The sequence below is a fragment of the Micrasema longulum genome, unplaced genomic scaffold (assembly GCF_059751315.1).
Source record: "Micrasema longulum isolate JH-2025_06_02 unplaced genomic scaffold, ASM5975131v1 h1tg000692l, whole genome shotgun sequence".
NCBI lineage: Eukaryota > Metazoa > Arthropoda > Insecta > Trichoptera > Brachycentridae > Micrasema > Micrasema longulum.
The window spans coordinates 1,007,040-1,032,073 of record NW_028277888.1 but is presented as its reverse complement, the minus strand read 5'-3'; the positions used below and the strand labels follow the sequence as shown (position 1 = coordinate 1,032,073).

The following is a 25,034-nucleotide window of genomic DNA, read 5'->3' as shown; positions in this document are numbered from 1 at the left end:
CCCCTATTTACATATTTTTTTTTTTTTTAATATTTGACAATGAAGTATAGAGTTTAAGGGATATTTTGAAAAACGAAAAAAAAAGCAAATTTATAAAATTAGAAGTTAGATAGCAATAAGTTTTGCAGGTACAGTCTGCAGTCTACATGGACGGTTGAAATTCTAGACCCCATTTACTAAATTTTGACATTTGAAAGTTGATAACATGTACATAATATGATATGATAGTTAACATCACAAAAAGTCTTGCAGCTACAAAACGCATCGACGAATGGAATTTCAACAACATAAGAATGATTTTAAAAGTTAACAATAAAAAACACAATAATGATACATTGAGCAAAGAACTAATAAGTATGTAAATAAGTATGTAAGTAAGTATGTAACAGCACAAAAAGTAAAATATAAAAAAACTAAACAAAGATGGCATTTCTTAACTTATTATTAAGGTTAACAAGATGATAGACGATACTCAAACTCTAAGGGTTCCTGTTTTATTTTGGTATGCATTTGTTATTATTAGACGCATGTTTCCCGATTAAAATTAATATTTGATATTATATCCTCAATCCCCTCTACCGTAAATATCGGATCGCTTTCTGTGTAGGGTATGATTTCCGCCATCTGCTTGATGTCAATTAGCTCTCAAGAGACAGCGAGTTGGTTTGAGAACAAACAGATATGCAAAAACAACTCTTCGGAATAACTATGAATGAATTTCCTCAACTGGTTTACCAGCTAGCAGAACATAATAATTACAGCCATAATTTCAACAGAACTTTGGGAATGGCAGGAGAAGACTGAATTAAAGGCTTTTTGAAGCGTCATCCTGATTTAAGTCTGACAAAACCAGAAGCAACATCTTGAGCACGCGCTATGGGTTTCAACAAAGTAGCAGTAAGGTAAAGGCACCAGTGATGGACAGTTTTAGAAAATGTTTTTAGACTTCATAACCCTACGATCCATTTTTAACAAAATGAAATCAGACGATGTGAAATAATAATAGTACGGTATGTTGGAAATCTTTTTTTAATAATAAAATTAATAACGGGTTACAGGTTTAAATAAAAAAATAGAAAAACCATAGTTACTTCTAATCATCAGTGATGGACAGACAAAATCTAATTATGGACACCCATTAATGGACAAAGTCCAGTAATGGACGTCCAGCATTGGACGTATGAGTAACAAAATCTCTTTAGGTCATATAGATATTAGGTAAATATTTTTCCATCTTCATTACTTTAAAAAAAACCTCTTTTATTTTGCTGTATAGGATCATTTATCCTTTCCACAATGTCTTCTATTTTGTACCAAATCTTATCGGTTTTTTCCGACCATCTGAAGGTGTTTCCAATAGATAACGTCATTGTACTAATTTCAAACAAAGAAAAAAGTTTGTTTTCAATTATTCCTGGGTTATTTATTTGTGGTACACCATATTTTAACGCCGCTGCCCCTACTGCTTCCCCCCTGTTCACTGCATCTACGGCACGTCCAATTTGTTTTGGCGTATATTTTTTTTTGGGTGCCATGGCTAGAAAAGAAAACACAAAATATACCTTTATTTAAGATCCACTTATGGACAACCAGTATTGGACACCCATGTCCATGACTAAATTGCGTACACTTATCAGTACCACAAACATAATGTACAACAAAGACGGCACGACAGACTTAAATTGAAGGTAACTGCGATGAAAACACAGATAAACTATTTGACTCAATTTATGGACATTTTGTCCATCACTGGTCTAAGATGAAAATCGGTAGTCAGTTATGAACATTCAAATTTGACAAAATATACAAGTAGCTAAGTATGAATTTAGATTGATTTCGTATCTACGGTATTGTCGCGATATGCATCCCGGTTGATAGATAAATATCTATAGTTTATGATTCATTTTTGCCAGTATAAAAATATGTTGAATATTTCTTATTTTAAAGGATTTAATAAACTTTTGTCCATAACTAAGGTGCAGTCCATTACTGATGCCATTACCTTATTGAATTTTTGAAATCTGCTTAATGAGATTATGGAAAAACATCAAATAAATGCTACTTTATCAATCCTTACCGCCTCAACTTATAAGAATAATTTTTAAAAGGGAAAAATATAAAGAATGCAAAAGAAAGAAAAATAAGATAAAAACGAATATTATTACAGAAAAAAATCGAAGGAATAAAAACTAAGCCAAAAGAATAAAAAATAATCGTAATCGGATCCGACGAACGTTCGGTTAATGAAGGCCGGTGTTCTTGTAGCGTTTGCAATAATTGGGCGGACATGTTATGTGCGGATTTATTTTCCAATGTGCCAATAATTACTAAATTATTAGCACCGATCACAGATGAAAAATGCACAATGTCGTTATTTACTTTATTTTTTCATGTATCTGCAATAAAACATGTAAACAATATAATTAAATCGTATTGTATAATAGGGACGAGTACCCCTTTGTGTCCCGGGTTCTTACTTTTTGAGACCCTTTTTTGTAATAGGTACTATATATTAGGGTAAGTTAAATACTTGTTTTTTCGTGGATAAATAAGTAAATAAACGCAAAAATTGACAAATAATGATGTCATTCATTTCAAACTCTCGAAGAAAAAAATTCTTCTCTAGATTCACCTGTTGTTAATTTTTTTTTTATTAGTATCATTTTTATATTCCTTAATGAGAGTTAAAATGCCTTCTTTTTTTATTAATGCTAACCCTGATGTTTTCAAAAAGAATATACCAATCAGACATTGATACCGATCTACAGAAATCATGTAAAATACTACCGATTTTTCATACATGATAATTTTATGTACTTAAGAGCTCAAGCATCACCGACTAGTCGATGTTAGCTCAAATATGAAAACTATTTTAAAATTCATAGAAGACTAAACTAAGGCGCTACATTTTTTTAAAAATAAAATAAAAATCATACAGGGCCAAAAAAAAAACTTATCTTTTAAAGAATACGAAAGGGAAAATCTAAAGGTTAAATAAGAAAGAAGTTCATTAAGTTTTTCTTCAGCCTCCCTTCTCCTTCCACCGTTTTTTTTCCAAATCCACGAAATTTTTGTCTCTGGCTACTGAATTTCACATGATCAGATTGGCATTGCTGCGTGGTGGCGGCAACACATGCGAAAAGTAATCTGCGTTCCCGCCTAAGCTGCTTGTTCTTGTGCCTTGTCAAGTGATAGATACTGCAAGGTCCAGCATCATTAGTATCTGTATTGTTTTATTAGATCTGAATTGATTTTTCAAAATAAGTACTAAATATGGCTCAGGCTAATGAAAGTGAGGATTCAATACGTAAAAAACACGAAGAGTTGTGCGCTCAATTAAATGTCGATCCAGAAGCCACAGAAGAATCTTGGAAGTCTTATGAAACTATCAGCCAGAAGTACACTTTGGACGTAAGTTTACTTTAAAACATAACTTACTTCTCGTTATTAAAGAAACTATGTAAATCTGACACTAAAAATTAGCTTCCTGAATATTTTTGTATCCGATGTTAAAATGTGAATTTTCACAATAAGTAGTCATGTCAAAGTTTAACCCAATTTTTATTTAATGATTTGCTTTCTCACCCATTTTAAATATAATATAAGACTTTTGCACTTTCCATCTAATTTTCAATAATATTTTGAAATATGTATTTTTATTTTTTTTTACTTTGGTAGGAACTAATAATTATGGACAATTTGTACAGTGCCATTTTTACACTGCATATGATAAATAAATATCCCCTCAATTTTAAAGAATACACTGTATGAAGTTTACCATTGCCCTTATTCTAAATTTAGAAAAATATGTAGCTTAATCTATGCGACATGAGACATCTTGAAAGTTGTAATTCCTAAATAATGATTGCTTTTTTATACAACGATAAGTAATTGGAAAAACTGATACGACATCCAATTTATTAACAACTATTTTGAATATCATTATTTTAATTGTATTAAGTGTGAATTTTTTATTTATCTATTTATTTTTGCACCACAACAGGCCAGGAGGCCCAATTACAGTAGTGAATTACATCACAGAACACCCAGACTTGAGAAAAATCACATTTTAATTTTTGTGTTCTCACCGGGAATCGAACCCGGAACCTTTCGCGTGTGAGTCAAGCGTCTTGACTACTACACCACGGAGGCCGCCACTTTTAATATATTTGAACATTATTTACATTATTTATGATTTCAACGGCAATTTTCAAGATGTTCTGCTCTAATATATTAGTGTAGTGATGCATGTAAGTTAAAAAAAAATTATATTTGGACCCCCGTATTTAGTAGCCTTAACTCAGAAAAAATTGTTATTGTTTATCTCGGAAATTGGATGTTCAATCACTGATTTTGGTTTATTACCTTTATGAGTTCAATCACCATTGTTGCAAAGACCAAGAACAATGGCGCATGATAACTATTTTAACCAGGGGTGGGCTGCAGGGGGCTCGGAGGGGCTCGCACCAGCCCCTTGTTAAATTTGACTTGGGCCGGCGAGCCCCTTGTTAAATTAAGAGAAATCAATATTCTCAGATCAAATCAGTACATAAATGCAATTTCAGTGGATGGTTGTATTATGAAACATAAAATTTTGCCCCCTTTTGAAATTTCTCGAGAAATATATTTATTAGGGATGCGCAATAAAAGAGACCTATCCGTTTTTTGTCTATATAGCGTAACAATTGCCTGCAATTGCCTAGCAATGCTTTAAAACGCTGATGTTTGATAATACACTACATTACTTCCGTATGTTCTTAGATGTTCAACGCAACATTTTTGTGATTCTTCAAACGATTATCCGTCTTGCTTCACACGTGCATATTTTTCTTCTCTTTTCCGTAATTGGGCACTGTTTTTGGGCACAAATGATTACACATATAAATAACATTAAAGTTAATACTTATAATAATAATTAATATTTTAAGTAAATGTGATAAAAAGTATTAGTGTTTTAGATAGTTAGAACAAAATGATACACCTCCCTCCCCCATTCCACGAACCTCCCTCCCAATCACCTCCCCAGGCGAGCCCCTTTTTAAAAAAAAGACTGCCCACCCCTGCTTTTAACATCTGTAATGCATGTAAGTAATACCGTAAGATTAATGCTTTTCTTAGTAATAAGTAAGGATGAATTTCTAGGGAGAACCAATACACTGGATTGGATGTGCTTTGTTTGTGGCATGCAGAAAATCTTTAGTCCCGACGGTAGATCATTCAGGATCTACTGTTGAAGGAAACTGTGTCAATCTGACCAAGTTATTGCGGCTTTGCAATATTACGTAAGTAAATGCAATATTAAGTGAGTAAAAGGAGTTCCTCAAGGTAGTTTTCTAGGTCTTATTTTAATTTCATAAATCGTCGCCGTTCAGGCAAAAGTCACTAACCCAAAATCACCATTTTGAGAAATCGCAATTTGAAAGTTTGGAGACCAAGGAAAAATAAGATTTTGATATTTTGGAAGTTTTATATGTACAGCAAAATTTGTGTCATTTTTATAAATTCCATTGGTAACTCATATCTGGAATCTTCATATATCTGGAAGGTTTTTACTATGGAAAAGTCATTGATATATATGTATACACTAGATGCAGCACTATGCACCCGTCTTGTGTTCCATTCAACTTAAGTTCCGGAATTTATCTTGTAGTCAGTAAATGTAAAGCAGCGTAAAAAGGCATGACGTACGGCTTTAAATTCTCAGTAAACTGGAATAGACAGTAAGTCTTTTTTAAAAACTTTACTATGCGTTTTGCACGGCAATTTTGCCACGAAAATGATCATTTTTCAGAACATAATTTCAAACTATCATTCTATGAAGCATCATCTCTATTTAATTATACCTCGGTGAGTTAAGTGACTAAAACGTAAAAGTGACTTTCGCTTTGTGAATTTTGCCTCTTAAAGAACATAATATTACACTTTAAATAGCATATTCAACTCAAAACTGACTTATTTTGGGTTAGTGACTTCTGCCTGAACGGTGACAAATTATCTCTTATCTGAACCTTGAGGGTTCTGCTATAAGTTTTTCTGAGGATAATGTGATAATGTATATTCAAAGATAACGCGTGGAAAGGAACATTTGAGGAAGCGGAAAAATATCTTAATGTAGTAAAGCCATGGCTGGATTCTTATTAATTGACTACTATATTTGCGTTGTGCCAATTGAATTTGGAATATGATATAATCAGATGGGGCGGTGCGAGTGTCACAGCGTTCAATAGTGTATTTGTTGCACAAAAATCATTTTTTAAAATACTTTTCAGGGTCCCGATATAGACATCTACTGAAGAAATATCCAACAGATCACAACTTAGAACACCAAAATAATTGTATGTTAAAACAATTCTCAATTACACGCAAGATAAATATTTACAACACAAAACCACACAAACATCAAACTACACACATAACCCAACAATACTTCACAAACCAATCATAGACTCACAAGATCCTCAACTCAAATGAATACAACAAAAATGTATACTTCTTTTGGTCAAAGGTACTTGAGTACTTACGGTTAAAGTCCTCTGCCACTGTCCGTTAAGACGATAAGTTAAAAGATCAAAGAGGCTATAAAAAAGTGGATATTAGTAAAGGGTAGAAGTAAAATGGATTGTGTCATTCGGCCAAACCAATTTAGATTTTTTTTACTCTTGATAATAAAAAATACAGTACTCCCTCTGTAGTCTGCTGCTTCACTTCTTCGGCCCTGCCAGTAATCCGGCGTTTTTATTCAGGCAACTACAAATCTGGTAGCTCGATAATTTTGAGCGTGAATTGGAGACAAGGGACTGCTTGTCGCGTCATTATTAGTGATTTCCAGTAATCCGGCAGTGCTCTTGTTCAAAATGTGCCGGATTACCGAAAGACCAAAAATTTACATTTTATATTGTTTTCTTATTATATCGGTATTTTTGTCCATATGCTCATGTTTTTTTTATTCATTTTGTTCATTAAAATTATTTATTGACAATTGTTGATGGAATTCCATTGTAATGATGTAATAACTTATATTTACATATAAGTTATTAATAAAAAAAAATACTTGGTACACTTCCACTTATTTATTTTGACCAATTAGCGCTTTCACCCTCTAATGGGCATCTTCAGACTGGTGAATATTCTGTATAATATTCACCAGTCTGAAGATGCCCATTAGAGGGTGAAAGCGCTAATTGGTCAAAATAAATAAGTGGAAGTGTATAAAGTATTTTTTTAATCAATAACTTATATGTAAATATAAGTTATTACATCATTTTTTTATTCAATTGATTTTATTAATTTAAATTTTTTTCTGTTTTCAAAAAAGAGTGATGTAAAGTATCCTCTGCACTGGACATCGCACATGCAAAAATATAAGAATATTCATATATATTTTATATAATATAGGCACATGTATATTTTATATAATATAGACACAGAATCATAGTTTTCTTATTTAGTACACTTTTGATTTTAAGATTCTTTTGCTTTATATTGTACAAAGCGTTAGCAATGTATTGTGTCAGTATGGAAGAGTTTTGATTTTGTCAATATTTCATGTAGCAAATGTACATAGACTGACTTGATCAATATGCGATTTTCAATTTAGGAAAAAAACTTTGAAATAAGTAAACTTGGCTTTTTTTCAGCAGAAGATACCACCCAGCACTTAAACATAGTAAAAATCTCAAAATTGCCAAATTTGACTTTGACGCTTTTCGTTATATACTCTATAAAAATAAAATATATATATAATTAAGTACTTGCTGACATATTGACCAACTTCTATTAAGTAGGTACCTTGAATTGAACTGAATTCTTTTTATGAATGTCAAATTAACTATCTTTTGTTAGTATATGTAACAGTGAAAAATTTTCTTGACTTTTTAGAAGTGCTCTAATCGTTTTTTTTCTTTTAGTCTCATCAAATTTTTTGACACGATAAAGAAATGGATGGAAATGGCATCCATGCCAGAAGACTTCCGACTGAGAGTGGAGAAATTGAAACGCAATTATTCTGTTTCATCTATTCTCTTTGATAAGTTAAAGCCAATATTTTTGCAATTATTTCTTCCACTAGAGAACATTGACACCACTAAATCTACCAAAGGAAACAAGAAATTAAAGTAAGATATTAAACTTATATAGTTTTAAGTTAAGATTTTACAAATATTAGTGTTTGAATATTTGTTAATGAATTAAAAATATCACTGTCTTGGTGGTAAAAAGAATCAAATGAAAAATACCCAATGTGACTTAGTAATTATTGTTATTGATAACTTATGTTGCGGAATTTTCATAATGGCGAAAAGGGTGCTCTACAAAGTGATTCTATGAACATTGATTTTAATTTGACTTATAATTTAAAATATAAGTAAAATGATTATTTTTGTCATCACATACTACGGATGATTCAGATTAAAAAAAATATTTTTTTTATTAATTTTTTTTTGTATTAAAAAAATAAAGCATAATTACATATCAACGAAATACATATTTATAGAAAAATAGTAAACAGATGATCATACGGAACAGATGGGTTTTAAGTGGCCTGTTGTGGTGCAAAAAAAATGTAAGTTAAGTTAAGCTGGGAGAGCATTCTATGCCATATGGCCTGCGACTGCAAATGCGCGTCACCAAGTTTAGTGCTTTGGTTGCGTACAGGTATAATGACTTTTCCTATCGCTGTCGATGTAGCTGATTTAAGTGTAAGATGTCTGCTAGTTCTTCTGGAATCTCAGTTGAAAACATACCCAGTGCAATTCCCTAAATAGTTGAGTGATGTCACAATCCACAATAGTTAGTTTTTTTGACCCACAGTCAGCTTACTATTATGTTATTTCCTATTTTTTTTTTTTTTTTTTTTTAAAAAAAGAAATATTTGCGTTCTTATGATTTACCCAAATATTTAATTTTGAGGGCCATTCTCAACGAGTTGTAAATAACTCACTATTAGAAAATGGAATCAAGTTGGGGTAGAGTTGGATTCGAACGACGGACCTTTGGTCCGTGAGTCCGAGACACTAGCCACGGGACCACAACCCGATTAATTATGATTAATTGGTGATTATGTTTCCAGGATCACTCCATGCACTCTGAACTCGTTATTCGAGATGTGCTGGATGATGTTTGTGTGTGTGAAGGGGGAGTTCCCCTACCTGACAGATGACTTGGTCAACATGTACCATGTCCTACTGTGTACGATGGACCTAATGTTTGGTAACGCCATTGTGGCGCAGCGTCGTGATCTCATCAACCCCAGCTTCGAAGGTGAGAACCAGACAAGAATATTTAAACAATTCGTTTGTTTGCTTTAGATTTTTATTTAGTTGTTAATTTCTTTATAATTTAATATTTTTAGTTTTTTTATATTTTTTAGTTCAGTTATTTACAATAAATTGTAATATGTAAAATAATCAACAAGTCAAGTAATTGACATAGTAGCAGACAAATATATCAACAACACAATTAAAATTTAAAATCGTTAAATTAAAATGGAAACATTATCGATCATTCACCATTAACTTCAACATCACTATTTTTTAAACAAGGGAATACTAACTGTCATCTCTTATATTAGTGGTCGTTTGAGATATTTTTAGTGTAAAAACTTATTACACAAAAATAGATTTCACAGGTGTTATATGTTTTTAGGTTTTTTCATTTGACATCTATTATTATGTTTTTTTTTGCAACATAACATGCCCAATTACAGTGGTGAATTATAGTGGATGACACCCAGGCTTGAGAGTAATCACATTTAATTTTTGTGACCTCACCGGGAATCGAACCTGGAACTCTCCGTGCATGAGGCAAGCGTCTTAGTCATTACATAACACTGCATTTTCAAAATATCATCATCATCATTCCCTTTCTGCACCCAATGGTGCATAGGGCACTGCATTGGTACACCAATCGCAGCGTATCTTGATCATTTTTGTTACATGAAGGTAAGATGATCAGTCTTACGCTTCAGGTACCAGTCCAGGGACTACGAAATATTATAGTGTGAAAACACCCTTTTAAATAAATATTTCATATCAACCATGTCGGGAATCCGAGACCTCTTCCATGGCAGGCTAACGCGCTGACCATTACACCACGAGGCTGACTTCTTTCAAACTTTAAAAATATACGGGAGTTATAACCACAATTACGTATGTAATATGACTGTTGCGTTCAATTTTAATAAATTTAATTCTATAAAAATGCAAATCTTTTAAGAACAAAGAATATATTTAAAAAAATATATATTATCCATTCATTCATGCTTAAAAGTTGTAGACAGAAAACCTCTAGAACTCAAGACTCTATCTGAGTAAGTAGAGGAAGCTCTTAATGTCCCCTGAAGAAGACTGATGTAGTGTAACAGATGATTGGTTTTACCATGTACATTTGCTGTATTACTGTTGATATCCCAAATAAATAAAATATGCTGCATTTGGTTACCAATGCAGCGCCCTATGGACCGCTGGGGGCGGATAGGAAAGTCATGATGATATATAAATAAAATGATAGTATTTTATACATAGATTTAAATAATAAGATAAGCTTTTTTGAAGAAAGTTATCGAAATTATGTGTTTCGCTGTGCGATAGCTCTATCTCCCTCTTCTTTAAGAGTACTTGAGCTAATTAAGTTCTTTATACTAAATACGCTCAGGACATGTAACCGCAACTCCATTCCCAGAACACGGATAAATGCTGCACTTTTAGTACTTAGTCCAATAATGTCAGAACTATATTATGTACAATCTGATCTTTGTGATTGTTTTAGGAGTACCTCCAAACTGGTCATCCCCAAATTTCGAGCCGCTGACTGAGCCACCGTGCGTTATCTCCATACTGTGTAATATTTTTAATGGACTAGAGTTGGAGGCCATGTACATGAAGCACTACACTTGGAGACCAGTCATTACTAAATTCTTTAAAGATTCGGTAAGCCCAATGATCTCACCTTCCACCAAACATCCCTTTTTTGGTATTTAAATTGAACATTTTTACAAATATTTTTTTGCAGATTTTAAAAGGAGACGAGATGCAACTTACTGGATTGTTAGATCTATCAACTTTTGATGCAAATTTAAAGTCATTAAATGTTGTCTACGAAACTTATGTACTAAGCGTTGGAGAGTTTGATGAAAGAATATTTTTAAGTAAGTTGCTTATGTTACTTTTTTGTTATAAGAATAATTCAACACCATTGACAGGTCATAAGCCCTGTAGATGCCTAGACTTCTATATTACCTTCTCCTTAATGTTCTTCATCTCTGTTGTACTATGTTAATAATAATAATTGGTTTGTTTTGTAAAACTCACTTTTTGTTTTAAAATCTAAGGCACATCTTTTATTTAAATTGAAATAAAAATTCATATTCTTTTTGTATTTAGTTAATTTATTAATTTATTTACTCCTAAAAGCCATATTTTTACATACACGGGTGAGAATTACAAAGAGTTATGTATAGTATGTTTTGTAATTACAGACATAATATAATTATATTGATTTGTTTCGGACACGTTGAATGCATAATTTATAGTAAATTTATAGAGAAAATATTAAATTTAGTTTTATTCTCTTCTAAATTCAGTAAATGATTTCAGGTGAACGAGAATCTCCAACAAAAGATGAAATTTCAAAATCTACCGCTTCAGTGCCTTCGGTAAGTTTTCATTTTAACACTAAATTTGCAATATTAAAATATTTGCTCACTATAAGATTTGATTGAGTTTATTGTCAAAGAATACCTTTATTTTTCACTGTAATAAAATACTATTAAATACGCCCAGCTAAATACTGTTAAAATGGTATATTATGCACTTGTACAGTCATCGCTTTCCTATGGAATAATTGGACGGGGGGAGCTTACAACGACCATATTAAACCATTAGAAACTGTTCAAAAATTTGTACTAAAAATAATGCTCCACAAAAATCGCACATTTCCCTCTTTCCAATTGTTCCAAGAAGGTAAACTTTTAGATATAAGATAAATATATTGTTTTCAATGTTTAAAATATATATTTAAGAACCAAAATTTATTTACAAGTAATTCAAATAGATCAAGTCAAAGACGGAATCGTGTGTTAGAAATACCACATTGTAAAACGAGGCTAGCACAGAAACATGCATATTTTATAGGCCCAAATTTTTAAATTCTTTTTTTACTGATAATATTTCATTGATACCAAACTTTCAAAATTTTCCTTCTTTTAAAAAACACGCCCTATCCTGGATTTAAACTAAAGATATGAACTCTTTTTTTCTATGATATATTTTGTTGCCCTTTAATAATAAAGGAATATTTTTATGTTTTTTATATTTTTTATTTCCCTTTTTAATTACTATAAAAAAAAACACCATAAAATCTTTTACAGAATATTTTCTTCTCTCTTTCTTATGTTACACAAACATATTATAACTGTCTATTTATTATAGGAGCAAAAATTCATAAACATTTATTGTATACCCACGAACAGGCCATGCCTTTGTGGGATTTTTTGTTTACTATTTTTACTGTTTAATATGTATTTCATTGCTATATAATTATCCTTTTTTTTGACACTTGTACACTTGTATTTCTTTCACAACCATGCAGTTTTCAGTAGATAATTTGCTCATGAATCTCTATTAGAATGTCCGGTGTTATACATATTACCTATTGCGGCCATTATAGTGTTTGAATGACTTGATCAGCAAAAAAATGCCCATTGTCAATTTGTTGGCTCTTTAGTTTAATTTATTCAAACTTGTATTCATCATCAAATAATTTTTATTTATTAATTATAAAAAATGCTGAATGAATGTAACTATTAACAATATTTTGGGTATGTCCAACTTTAGACAAATTCTGAATTTTTTGGATTTTGGATGGGATTGATTGATTGAATATTGATATATTAGATATTTTAAGTGATCACTACACAGTGTGTTAAGTTATCACTTAATCCAGCTGATGACAATTCATAAGATCTGTAAACGCCAATACTTCCATATTCTCAACAGCTTATTCTCAGTTAAAACAATTAAAAAATACTGAATATAATTACTATTCATTATTTTTTTAATGGATAATTTATTATTCATGTGAATATGCAGTATCGTTTTTGAGTAACTTATTTTGTTTAGGTTTTCACATGAAATATAAGTAAACTTGCATGGACTCAAACTCAACCTATAGTGTAGTTCAGGAGTATGAAAGGATGGTGGTTAATGATTCCAGACCCACGTGCGCAGCCTGGCTGAGGACACTCCGCTAACAGGACGTCGTTACCTCAAGCACAAGGAGTTCCTCACTCCCGTGTCTAACATCACACACTCCGTGGAACAACTCAAGGAATACCTCATCGGCTGCACTAATGCCCCTTCAGCCTCCCTCCTCGCTATAGTCAAGTAAGGAAATTACAAGTAACTTGATTTCCTTTAACCACTGAAAAATTTAGCCCATAGCATTACAGGCTAGATAGTTTGTGGAAAATAACGCAGACTCACGGATCAAAGGTTCGAATCCCGCTTTACCAAAACTTGATTCATTGAAATGGCAAATTAAATATCTGAGTAAATCATAAAAATGAAAATATTATTTTTTCTATTATATAAACTGAAGACTCTTGTACCACTTTTTTTTTTTACTAAATTAGCAACAATTGTTGAATTTCCAGAGACTGTCCTAAAGGTGTGGTGGAACGGATGATTGGGAGGCAGAAGGAGTTGAGTGCCCAGTTCCTAGCGGGGTATACAGCCCTGAGTTCCCCTGACATGGCCGCTACTCGCCTCAACCTGGCTGAGGAGCTCTACTACCGTCTCCTGGAAAAGATCATCGTCAATGAAATTCGAAAAAAGCCACAAATCAACCTGGAGGTATGTACCTATGTGTTGTAACAGTCTATGATGTCCAAATATGGTGGTGAACCACATCGCAGAATACCCGAACTTGAGAAAAAATATATTTCATTTGTTGATTTCAATGGGAATCGAACCCGTTTATGCCATGCGTCCTAACTATTACACCACAGCGATGTAATAAGATGCTTTTGCTTACATTTGAAATCTTTTGAGGTCCAATTTAATTATGTTTAGATATATTGTCAGTTATACTGCAATACTGCGTGACCTGTTTTTTTTTATTTAAATGTTTTTGTGCAATAAATTCAAGAGCCGTTACTTTTTAATTATTGCTATTTTTATTTTTAAAAATGTACACATAAATATTTATTAAGATTTTGTACATATAAGTATTTATATATTTTTTTGTACAAATAAATATTTATTAAAATTTTTGTACAAATATTTTTTTTATTTTTTAAAAATAATTGTTGAAATCAAATAAATGGTACAATATATTTTCTTTAATAAAATAACCTGCTTTTAACCAGAAACAACTATGCTATTCCAATACACTTTCAATCAAATATATATATTTTTTTAAAGCTATATGAATTATCATTGAAAATGCCCCCCAAAATTTAAATATATGGGTAATTCATAAAAATACAAGTAATTATTTTAATATTGTTTTTTAATGAAAATAATATTTTTGGTATCAAGAACTTGTGCACACAACATATTTTTATTAATTTAAGGTATGTTTTATATACGGGGGGCACTAGAATGAACTCAAATAATATAATAACGTGTATAAATGTTTTTTACTTTTATGTTTATTATTTGTTTGTAATAAAAGTAAGTAATGTTGCAGAGCCTGATGAGCCAGGAGATGTTTCACCAGACACTGTTTGCGTGTTGTGTGGAGATGGTAGTTCATACGTACAGTTGCCAGAATGCTCGCTTCCCTTGGGTATTGGACTGTTTGCAACTCTACCCTTTCTACTTCTACAAGATCATAGAGCTGGTTGTTCTCGTTATCAAGGAAAAGCTGAGCAGGGACGTCGTGAAACACTTGAACGCGGTGATTATTTATTCTTTTTACTTATCCATCACCACACCTTCACGTAACACAAGACTATCGAGTGCAGTAATAACCGGGTTGTGGTAGAATCACGGATCAGAGGTCTGACTTAATTAAATTTTTGTATAAATAATCAAATTGCAAATATTATTCCTAATAAAATAAAAAAACGCTTCTACATTTTCTCCCAAAGAACCATGTGGACATCACCAGATGTCTCCAGATGACCCTCTCTCCAGCCAGCACTCTCGTCTTCTCCCACGTCAATCCTGCGTTGCTAAGTTTCTTAAAAAAATATTGTGTATAAAAAAAACATTAAAAAAAAATCTAATTGAGATTTGATGGTGATGGTTTCAACCGGCAATGGCGGCAATATTATAATATGTTATTAGTCAATTTTCTTTATTTTTATTTGATTTTATAGTAAATTCATTCATGATTTTTAAGTTAGAAAAAATAGTAAAAGTAAACAAAATAACATTGTTAAAAAACATTTTTTAGGTATTGATAAAAAGGTTTGAAAAGATTTAAATTATCATGTCTGGTTACAGATAGAGGAGCAAGTTCTGGAGTCTCTGGCGTGGACCTCAAGGAGCCCCATATGGGAGCTCATTCGAGCTAACACTCCCCTCCCACAGTGGAGTGAGGTGTGCGCCCCTGAGCCCGCCTCCTTCCCATCCCCGGTTCCCCGCCGCCACAACAATCACAATTCTGGTAACCGCACATGGATAACCACTTCAAAACAGTATTTATTTGTAAAACATATCCATATGCGATGGATTTAATCTTTCACGGCTGCTTTTTAATAGGAACTTAGTATTTTTGTACGGATATTTCAGTTTGCCCGAGACTGACTTATTGAATGTTTTAAACCGGCCAATTTAGCCCCGCCCTGCAAATTATCCATCTCAGTTGTAGTAAAGTAGATAGTTGTATTTTTAAGTAAATTTTTCACAATTTTAGAGCACATAGTAAAAGGTAGAAGGAAAATTCACTGGACTCTTGTCATCGTGACCATTTGGCTGATGGGAGTTTTAAATTATTTTCGCATAGCCATTAAGGTCATTTTTGCTATCAAAATAATTAATAACATCACAAATTACTTGTCTCCCATATCACGAAAACAAAATATGTATATTATTGTTTTAGAAGAAAATAAATTTTGCTAAGGTGAGAATCGCAATCCTGTGAGACCACTTTTCTCTTCTTAATACAACAATCGACCTATATGTAATGTGTTGTTATATCTGGCTGTGTGACTTAAGTAATTTTCTCATTCCAGGAGTTACCCAGTCCCCCGTGTCCTCAGTCTCAGATCGGTTCTCCAGTCCCGGGACAGAGTTAGCTAAGAAGCAACTCTTCAAGGACTCCATCACCATACGGCCCGGACAATCCTTACTCAATCAGAATCTGAACAATCAGGGTACGTTATCATTTTATCATCAATGTACTCGATTATTCTACTTATAAAACAACCATCTTTATATATCAGGGACTTAAATAAGTTTTTTCAGATTTTTTTTGTGAAAATTAATGTTTCATTTTTAAAAAATGGCAAATAACATGTCATTGAAAGTATTGTACATTGCTAGCGGCTACTTTCTCCCATCTTTCTGGCAGCATACGAATACTTCAACATCAAAATCATTATTTTTAAGGCATCGAAACCAATATCCGCAAGATGTTTCCAACAGAGCATGGTCACTTTAAGTCTCCACAGGAATTCTATGTGCTTCAGCTACAGATTAAAAAAAAGTTATGTTAGGTTAAAAAGTTATGTTAGCAATTGCTCTTTTTTTGGCACAAAATGTCAAAGTTATGAGAAAATATGTTGTTTAATCATTTCAAGCCTAATGGTGAGCGTCACAATGAAGTTGGCTGTAGTGTTGCCCGATGTAAAAAGGATAAGACCATCTGTCGGGAAACAGGGAGAACTTATTCAAGTCTGTAATAGATAAATACAATCAATATTTTTATGTTTGGAATAATAGAAAAGGGAAGTAAATAAGGAAGATAAATATATGTGTAAATGTAAAAAATCAATAGATTTTTGTTTGCTTTTGTGCGGCTTATTGTAATCCATTTTGATTAATTTATTTTTTATTATAGTGAATTTATCACCGACGAATGGCAGACCAGCATGCCGGGAACCGCAGCCCCTGAAAAAAGTGATCAAAGGCGGTTCTCTAGGACTCTTCCTTAGAAAGGTATTTCAAATAGCGTTCTTGTTTATAGGTATTTAGATTAGTTTTTCAAAATGGCAGAATTTGAATTCTAACCAGGTTGAGCAATGCTAGAGACTGGATCTGCAGAGAAAAGTGTGATGTTGAACAAATGTGTAAAGTATTGTATTTTAGATTTGAACCAAATCAAAACATACAAAAAAAATTGTTTCCGATAGAACAGTGACATAAAAATCGACAGTCCCTAAATATACTATCGAATCTGCATTTTGCGAGGTTTAGAGTGCAAAAACAAACCTTGATATTTTTTTAAGAAGCTATCATATACTATAGAATTGCAAAACATGTGTCTATAGTATTTCAATAGACACATGTTTGGCAATTCTACAGTATCTGATAGCTTCTTAAAAATGTTTTTTCTTGTTTTTGCTCTCCTGGAAACCTCGCAAAATGCAGATTCGATAGTATACATAGGGACTGTCGAAATAATAGTACTGTAATAATAATATTATTAAATCGTGCGTAATATATACATAGTTAGTCGGGGATGTGTAATTCCATTCTGATATTCAAAAATTGCTGGACCTCGAGAGTGCGACATACAATTTAGGCCTATATTATTTTATTAAAAAATATCAATGGTTTTATTTGTTTTTTTAATTTATTAATTATCTACTCTTCTATTTTGAGACACATTTGGATAGAACAAAATTTAAACATCCACTAAAATATATAAAACTAAAATATATATAACAAAATAAATTACAAATGTTTTACTATCATATTGGCTCGGAGACCAAACAATAAAAAATTAAAATAAGGCAAAAGAATCTATAATATTAATAGTCTGATTGATTGTGTCTTATTGTGATTTATTTATTATTTTCTTTTTTAGTTTTATAGTTGGCAGTGAACCTGTTAAGGCAGTTAAACGACCTATATTTTATTATTAAATATGTTCCATTTTCTTTATTGTTAAAGCAGTAGTACAATATAAATGGTTTATATTTAGTTCTACAGCTTGGCCGTGGTGCGTATGGACCACTTGTGTGAAAAGCTGAAGTTGATGGATCAAGAACTGAAGCAGAAGGTGTGGACGTGCCTGGAGCATGCCATTATCCAGGAGACTCATCTCATGATGGACCGACACCTCGACCAGATCCTCATGTGCTCCATTTACGTCATCTGCAAGGTACTTCTTCATCCAAACCACATCGCCTATATTGATCAATTTGTATTTTGTCTGAAAGAAATGTAAATATAGAAACATTGCAAAAACTGCAGCAGGTGGTGCTTAGGGCATTGCATTTGTACACCGGGTTCAGGTAAGGAAGTCTTATCATTTCGGGTGCGCCAGTGTTAAATCACATTTTAAATCAGTATATCGTGTCGACCTTCCTGGAATTGAACAAATGAATTGAAAGGTGAACGCACCAACTATTACAGTGCGGACTTGATTTACTTTTTACTTGAGAGTAGCCTGCACCAACTCCTGGAGAGGGTGTCAAATTGGAAATAGGGAAAACCTTATATAAGGATGTCTATTACAAATTTAATACATACATACCCAAGTTTATATTGTGTTTGAAGATGCATTCTTTTTTTAAAACTTGCTTTTTAGTTTACCTTACATTTGAAACTTTTGGATGCGTTAGTCTCACTTTTGTATCTGGTTGAATATATTTTTGCAATTAAAACTTTTTTCTTCTTTTCTTGACAGAAAGTTTTATTGATATTTAAGCCATTAGGTCAAACATTTCATTTATTGTTACTAAATAGTTGCATATAACCACTTACAGAATTTTCTATGCCTACCGGTTTCAAGACATACCCGTCCATTCATCAGGACACAAATTAAACAATTTTTTTTTATTGTTAAAATAACATGTTCTAAAACATACTAAGTGAGACATCTGGTTTCATCAAAAGAACCCCTTTCCACTAAGGAATGGGATTATATTGAAGACATGATTGGATGAAGGCGAAATTTTCAAAAATTAACTTTTTTTACATAGATGAAGATTTTATGTACAGCTCTTTCATATAAAACCACGTGCACCATCAAAAAGTATCAGAACACCATTTTGAGAGCGAATGAATGTGTTATATTAATAATAATAGTACTGGTGTTAAATCTTTAACCGCAGATATCTCTGCTTTTTGTTTTGTCACATATCACCTTTATCCACTCATGTCTCCAACTGTAGATGGGTGTAGTATTTGTTTGGGAATATCAATTTACCCTTGTGATGTTGTTTGAAGGTGTCCAACGAAATTCGTCTGGAGCGAACCTTCACGGAGATAATGCGCTGCTATCGGCAGCAGCCACAGGCAACTGCGCACGTTTACCGAAGTGTTCTCATCTCTTCCGAGCCTGACCGACAGCCAAACAATAATGAGAACCGAGGTAGTATATTATTTTTATTTATTTTGTTAATATGTGCGCAATAAATAATTCATTTTTCTCCACAGGCATTGTTCCATAATATAAATTAGTCACAATATTATAAATAATGTGAATTATAGGTCGGATTCCTGTATAAACTAAGACAAAATAATTCAAAAGTTACATTATGTCGATCGTCCAGTTTATAAGTAAGGCAAGTTAGAAACATAAGATTTAAGTTAAGTATGCAGTTTTATGTTCAATTTTTTGATTTCAAATGCTACCAAACTTAAACATAATTAAATGATTTCAAATGCTACCAAACTAAAACATAATAAAATGATTTCAAATGCTACCAAACTTAAACATAATTAAATGATTTCAAATGCTACCAAACTTAAACATAATTAAATGATTTCAAATTCTACCAAACTTAAACATAATTAAATGATTTCAAATGCTACCAAACTTAAACATAATTAAATGATTTCAAATGCTACCGAACTTAAACATAATTAAATGATTTCAAATGCTACCAAACTTAAACATAATTAAATGATTTCAAATGCTACCAAACTTAAACATAATTAAATGATTTCAAATGCTACCAAACTTAAACATAAGTAAATGAATTCGAAAACACATCCAAATGTCCGATTAATAAAGCAAAAATACTGCTTATGTACCCAATCACCAAACATCCGTTGAAAAATATTACACATTATACCACAAATAAATAGTATTAGATTTTAGGTGACTATTTCTAAACTTGTAATTTTGATATGCTTATTAATAAACTAGACGATCGGTGTGTACACTAATAAATTATTTAATAATCCCATTTATGTAATTTCTGTAATAGACGAAGGCTGTAATAATAATCAAATGACGCGCCCAGCCACCATACCGGCTGGTCGTGAAATAAAGTTCCTCTCCAATCGTAGCTTAAAATTTAAAAATAAGTTGTTAACTGTTAGAAAACATTAAGTTGATGTTTATAAGTCGTTAATGTGTAGTCATGTAGACATACAGTGGAAAAAAGAAGACTGTTTAGTTGATAGCATCGTTTTACACTTTATTCTTACCAAAATATGTGACAAATAGCGGACAGTGGAAACATTTAAACATAAGCGCAACCATAAAATCATAAAATTTTACATGAATCCATTCAAACTGATTAAGAATGCATCAACTTTTGACGTGAAAGTATTCAAATTTAGCTATCTGGAACACTACCCCCCATAATTAATAAATTACAACAGTGCTCTTAAAAATAACCTTATGTTCATTGATAAATACATTATATTTTAAATTCCTACCTTCTTATAACACGCAAAATTATAAGCCTCTAATACACGCGTTTATCTAATATTAATGTAAAAAAGTTCATTGAACATGAATGTTGCGTCTCATAAAACAAAATAATACGGACCAAAATGGATACCAAGTCGTTGGAACAATAGACATCTTCGCAGTCTCAATCCTGGGGATCGGTTTGCAGCAAAGTCTTGCATCTCGTCCTCCATTGGTCTCTATTTTCTGCAGCCCTCTTCAGCTCGACATATGAGGCGCAGTTTAAATCTTCGCACACTCGCTCCAAATATTCCTGTCGGGGGCGCCCTCTGTAACTACCCATCTGCATCATTCAGGCCACGTGGCGGCGGTATCTACATGCTTTCTACAAAAGCTACTCTCCGGACATCAATCTTTATTTTGTAAACCATAATGTTGGAACAGTGCTTTATTTATTTAGTTTTTTTATTGCTTACTTCTTCGTATGAACACTTGACAAATTTACTATGTTTATTTATATTTTGAGTATATTTATTGATATCGTTTTAACTTGCTAGAATTCCATACGTCCATGCGCTTTGTAGCTGCACGACGATTGGTAATCTAGCTTCCATACGTTAATGTTATCAACTATAAAATACCTAAATTTTGTAAATGGGGTCTAGGATTCCAACAGTCCATGTACTTAGTAGCTGCAAGACGTGTTGTAATCTTACTCCTTTTTATTATTATTTAATTTTTAAAATTTCATTAATGCACTATATTTCTTTGTCAATTTTTAAAATGTGTAAACGTGGGCTAGATTTCTTACCGTCCATGCGCTCTGTAGCCGCAAGACTGTGATATTTATTTATTGTACAGCGCCCTTGAGGTGACTTTCTCAAAAATGGCGCCATATAAATTATCCAACTATGTATATATTTATATATAAAAGAAAAGAAAAAAATAAGAAAAGGGCAAATGTTTAAGTGATAGGAAATGAATGCAGATCAGTATTTGAAAACACTTATATTGTGGTGTGTGTTGGCAGCTGCAGCTATAGATGTGGTGGGGGCTGTCCCCCCTCCCGGTCAGGTAGCCGGCCAGTCCCCCCGCCACCCTCTTCAGGTGCGCGGTGACCTCATCATGTTCTACAACACGGTGTACGTGCGCTGCCTGCAGCAGTTTGCTCTGCGCTTCTCCCCAACACAGAATGAGGTAAGGTCTGGAAAGAAACTGTAAAAAAGCCCTTCAGGTACCCCAACGTTGTTTAGATATAAGGTAATTAAATATTTATAGAATTATAATATTTGTAAATGTAAATTACTAGGTCAAATCTCAAACGAAAGGAACACTCCCACTAATGATGGGAATAATCGAAATATTTAGATAATCAAAATACAAGCATTTGAGACATGCAAATAATCTAATTCAAAAATCGATTTTTTTTTAACCGTGAAATGTCAGAAAACGGCCAAAAAAAAATAATAATTGCTGACTGTTGGGGGGGGGGGTAAACAAATACATGTGTAATAACAAAGTACTTCAAAATAATAATAAGGAGGTTCAGCCCTACGGGAAATTAGATATAAAACATGTTTTATTTACACATGGTAAAAATTAGAGCAATAAATTGTAAATTTCTTGAAAATGTATGAAATAAATTATTTTAATAAAAACGATCTAATTTGAATGACGTCACTAGTTCACCGAAATCAACCAATAATATAACGTTGTGGTAGTTATTTATTTATTTATTTTAAAGAAACAAACAGTCGACAATGATATAGTAACATTTAAAAAAATACAGTTTAAAGACAGACCAGCAAAGTTTCTAAATAAGAATCATACATATTATTAAATTGTGATACAACAAAAGGGTGTGTTTATGTTTATTTATATGAGAGTAAGTGTAGATGTGTGTTTATGTGTATTATATGTCAGCCTCACAGTGTAATGGTCAGCGCGTTTGCCTACCATGCAAGAGGTCTCGAATTCGATTCCCGACATGGTTGATTTTAAATATTTATTTTAAAGGGTGTTTTCATACTAAAATATTTCATAGTCCCTGGACTGGTACCTGAAGTGTAAGACTAATCATCCTACCTTCATGTAACACAAAATGATAAAGATATGCTGCGATTGGTTTACCAATGCAGTGCCCTATGCACCATTAGGTGCGAAAAGGGAATGGTGATAATAGTTATCCTATTTACGGGAAACACACTTACAGATGTGAACTTAAGTCATACGCAGAGTAATTTCAATTAAAATTAAAATCATAGCCCTGATAATACAACACACAAAAATGTTAAAAGTTGTGAATGTTTACCGACATCTTAATCAGCTCAGGTTAGTCCCTCTATATTATAAATATAAACCCATTGCAACAATTTATTTAACATTACAAACTTGAATTTTATTGAACACGAATGATATTTTACACTTCCGAAAAATCATTAAAATTAATTACCATTGCTTTTGAAATGTCATGTCCGAATTCCGAGTTTAAGTAACCACTTTACACACTGTAACATTCACCATTCTGCCTATGTTTTAACATCCATATTTCTTCAATTCTTCCATTTGTTATTTTTCTCGGGAGTCATTAAGATTAACAAATTACTATTATTCGTACAACAGGAATGGAGAATACCTTAAATCACTAAAATATTCACTTCACTAAAATCAACAAATGGAAGAATTGAAGAAATATGGATGTTCAAACATAGGCAGAATGGTTTATTATAATAGAAGAAGAGAAGTAGTATAATTATGAGTAGAAAATCTATGTGCCGAAATATGGAGGGAAATAAAATGTTTTCTGGTAGACTTGTCCCCTCAGCCCCGTGCCCCTGCGTGAGGGAGACGCCGCACAGCATAACCCACGCCGGGTGTCGGAGCAACATCACCTGTACGTGCGCCCTCTCGCTCACGGGATCCCTCCCAGCGCGCACGCCCTCACCTCCATCACCTACCGCTTCAGCCGCAGTCCCGCCAAGGTGAGCGCGTATTGTACCCAGTGCTTGGGCACATAATATCCGCTAGACATCACATCTCCCAGTGGGGGCAATATTTACCTATGATTTTATCAGTTCCTAATACAAAAATAGTGTTTTTTTTTAATTTATTATCAGCAGCTATTTTTCAAAGTTCAAAATGAACACTAACCACCGCTACATTGCAAAAGGGCATCTTGACAAAATAAACTATTATTACGCTAACCCATTTACCCATTTCCGCAGACCCTTAGAACAGTACTAGCGTAAAGTGTCCTAGAATTGTTTGTAATAATTTTCAATAATTAATTAATAAACCACCACAACCTCTTCCTGTCTTCTCAATGAGGAAATTCTGTGCTACGGGGAAATTGTATATAAAAAATATTTTCTTAAATTCAGTAAAAATTAGAGCATTTAATTGTACGGCGAAGTATGTCAAAAATGTATGAAAACATTATAAAAATGAACCACTTTAAAACAGTTCTAGTGAACAGCTGTTTAGAATAGTCGATTAATTATGTGTTCTGATATATTTGCGGTTTCAGGGAAGCCATGTTTGGCATGTTTTCATACATACGGGGTCCACTTTTTAAATGTCGGAGTAATTACAAAACTTAAAAAATCATAGAGATGATAATACGATACCTAAAAATTTTTTTTTTAATTTTCGGCTTAGCGTGGTAGTTTATTTACAAATAAAAAGAATTACTGAACTTCCTCATTGATCAATAATCCTTCTCTGTGTGCGACTACATCAGCACATGACACATCCTCGCACAACCTTGTCTGAACTGTTGTCATCTTACAGGATCTGCAGGAGATCAACTGCCTGATGTCTCAGGAGAGCATGAGTTTGAAGCGTGCGGCGGAGGGAGGCGTGACCGCGAGCCCGGCCTGCCAGCCCGTATCCCGCATGATCCATAGCCTCATCAGCGACCGGCAGACACAGCCCTGAACCCACCACGAGTCGTATCTCTTTACCCTATAGGCAAATCATGCGAACTTTTATATTTATTTTATTTGGGAATTAATAACAGGCATATTTTATTTGTTTTTATTAATAAATTTTGTAGATACGTTGATCCATACAATCACTATTTTCTGCTACGTATGTTACGTTTGTATCATGTAGTAAATTAATGTTTAATCCTCATCCCTATTTACATAAGTGATTTATTTTACAATCGATGAATTTTTGCTATATTGTCAGTTGCCCATATTTACACTGCAACGTATGTTTATAAATGAAACATTTGTTTACATCAATATATTCGAGATAGTGATTTCTAGGACCAC

At 32.7% G+C, this 25,034-nt stretch overlaps 1 protein-coding gene across 1 annotated transcript; it reads left to right on the top strand.

The window, feature by feature from the left end:
- The first annotated feature begins 3,133 nt into the window (after positions 1–3,133).
- Positions 3,134–24,835, top strand: LOC148279629 (retinoblastoma-like protein 1). Its single transcript, XM_088229658.1, has 18 exons — positions 3,134–3,411; positions 5,143–5,282; positions 7,908–8,114; positions 9,068–9,258; positions 10,765–10,925; positions 11,008–11,143; positions 11,592–11,650; positions 13,210–13,379; positions 13,649–13,847; positions 14,686–14,895; positions 15,447–15,609; positions 16,178–16,318; positions 17,005–17,102; positions 18,091–18,270; positions 19,341–19,485; positions 21,788–21,954; positions 23,568–23,738; positions 24,547–24,835. The coding sequence occupies exons 1-18, from the start codon at positions 3,274–3,276 to the stop codon at positions 24,691–24,693; spliced, it is 2,823 nt and encodes a 940-aa protein (XP_088085784.1). The 5' UTR covers positions 3,134–3,273; the 3' UTR covers positions 24,694–24,835.
- Positions 24,836–25,034: the final 199 nt, after the last annotated feature.

Bases quoted from the DNA above. Each gene is read 5' to 3' on its own strand.
- LOC148279629 (XM_088229658.1), top strand. From the start codon at position 3,274: ATGGCTCAGGCTAATGAAAGTGAGGATTCAATACGTAAAAAACACGAA. The intron at 5,283-7,907 runs GTAAGTAAATGC...TTTTTCTTTTAG, and splicing joins TTGCGGCTTTGCAATATTAC to TCTCATCAAATTTTTTGACA. The intron at 18,271-19,340 runs GTACTTCTTCAT...TGTTGTTTGAAG, and splicing joins CCATTTACGTCATCTGCAAG to GTGTCCAACGAAATTCGTCT.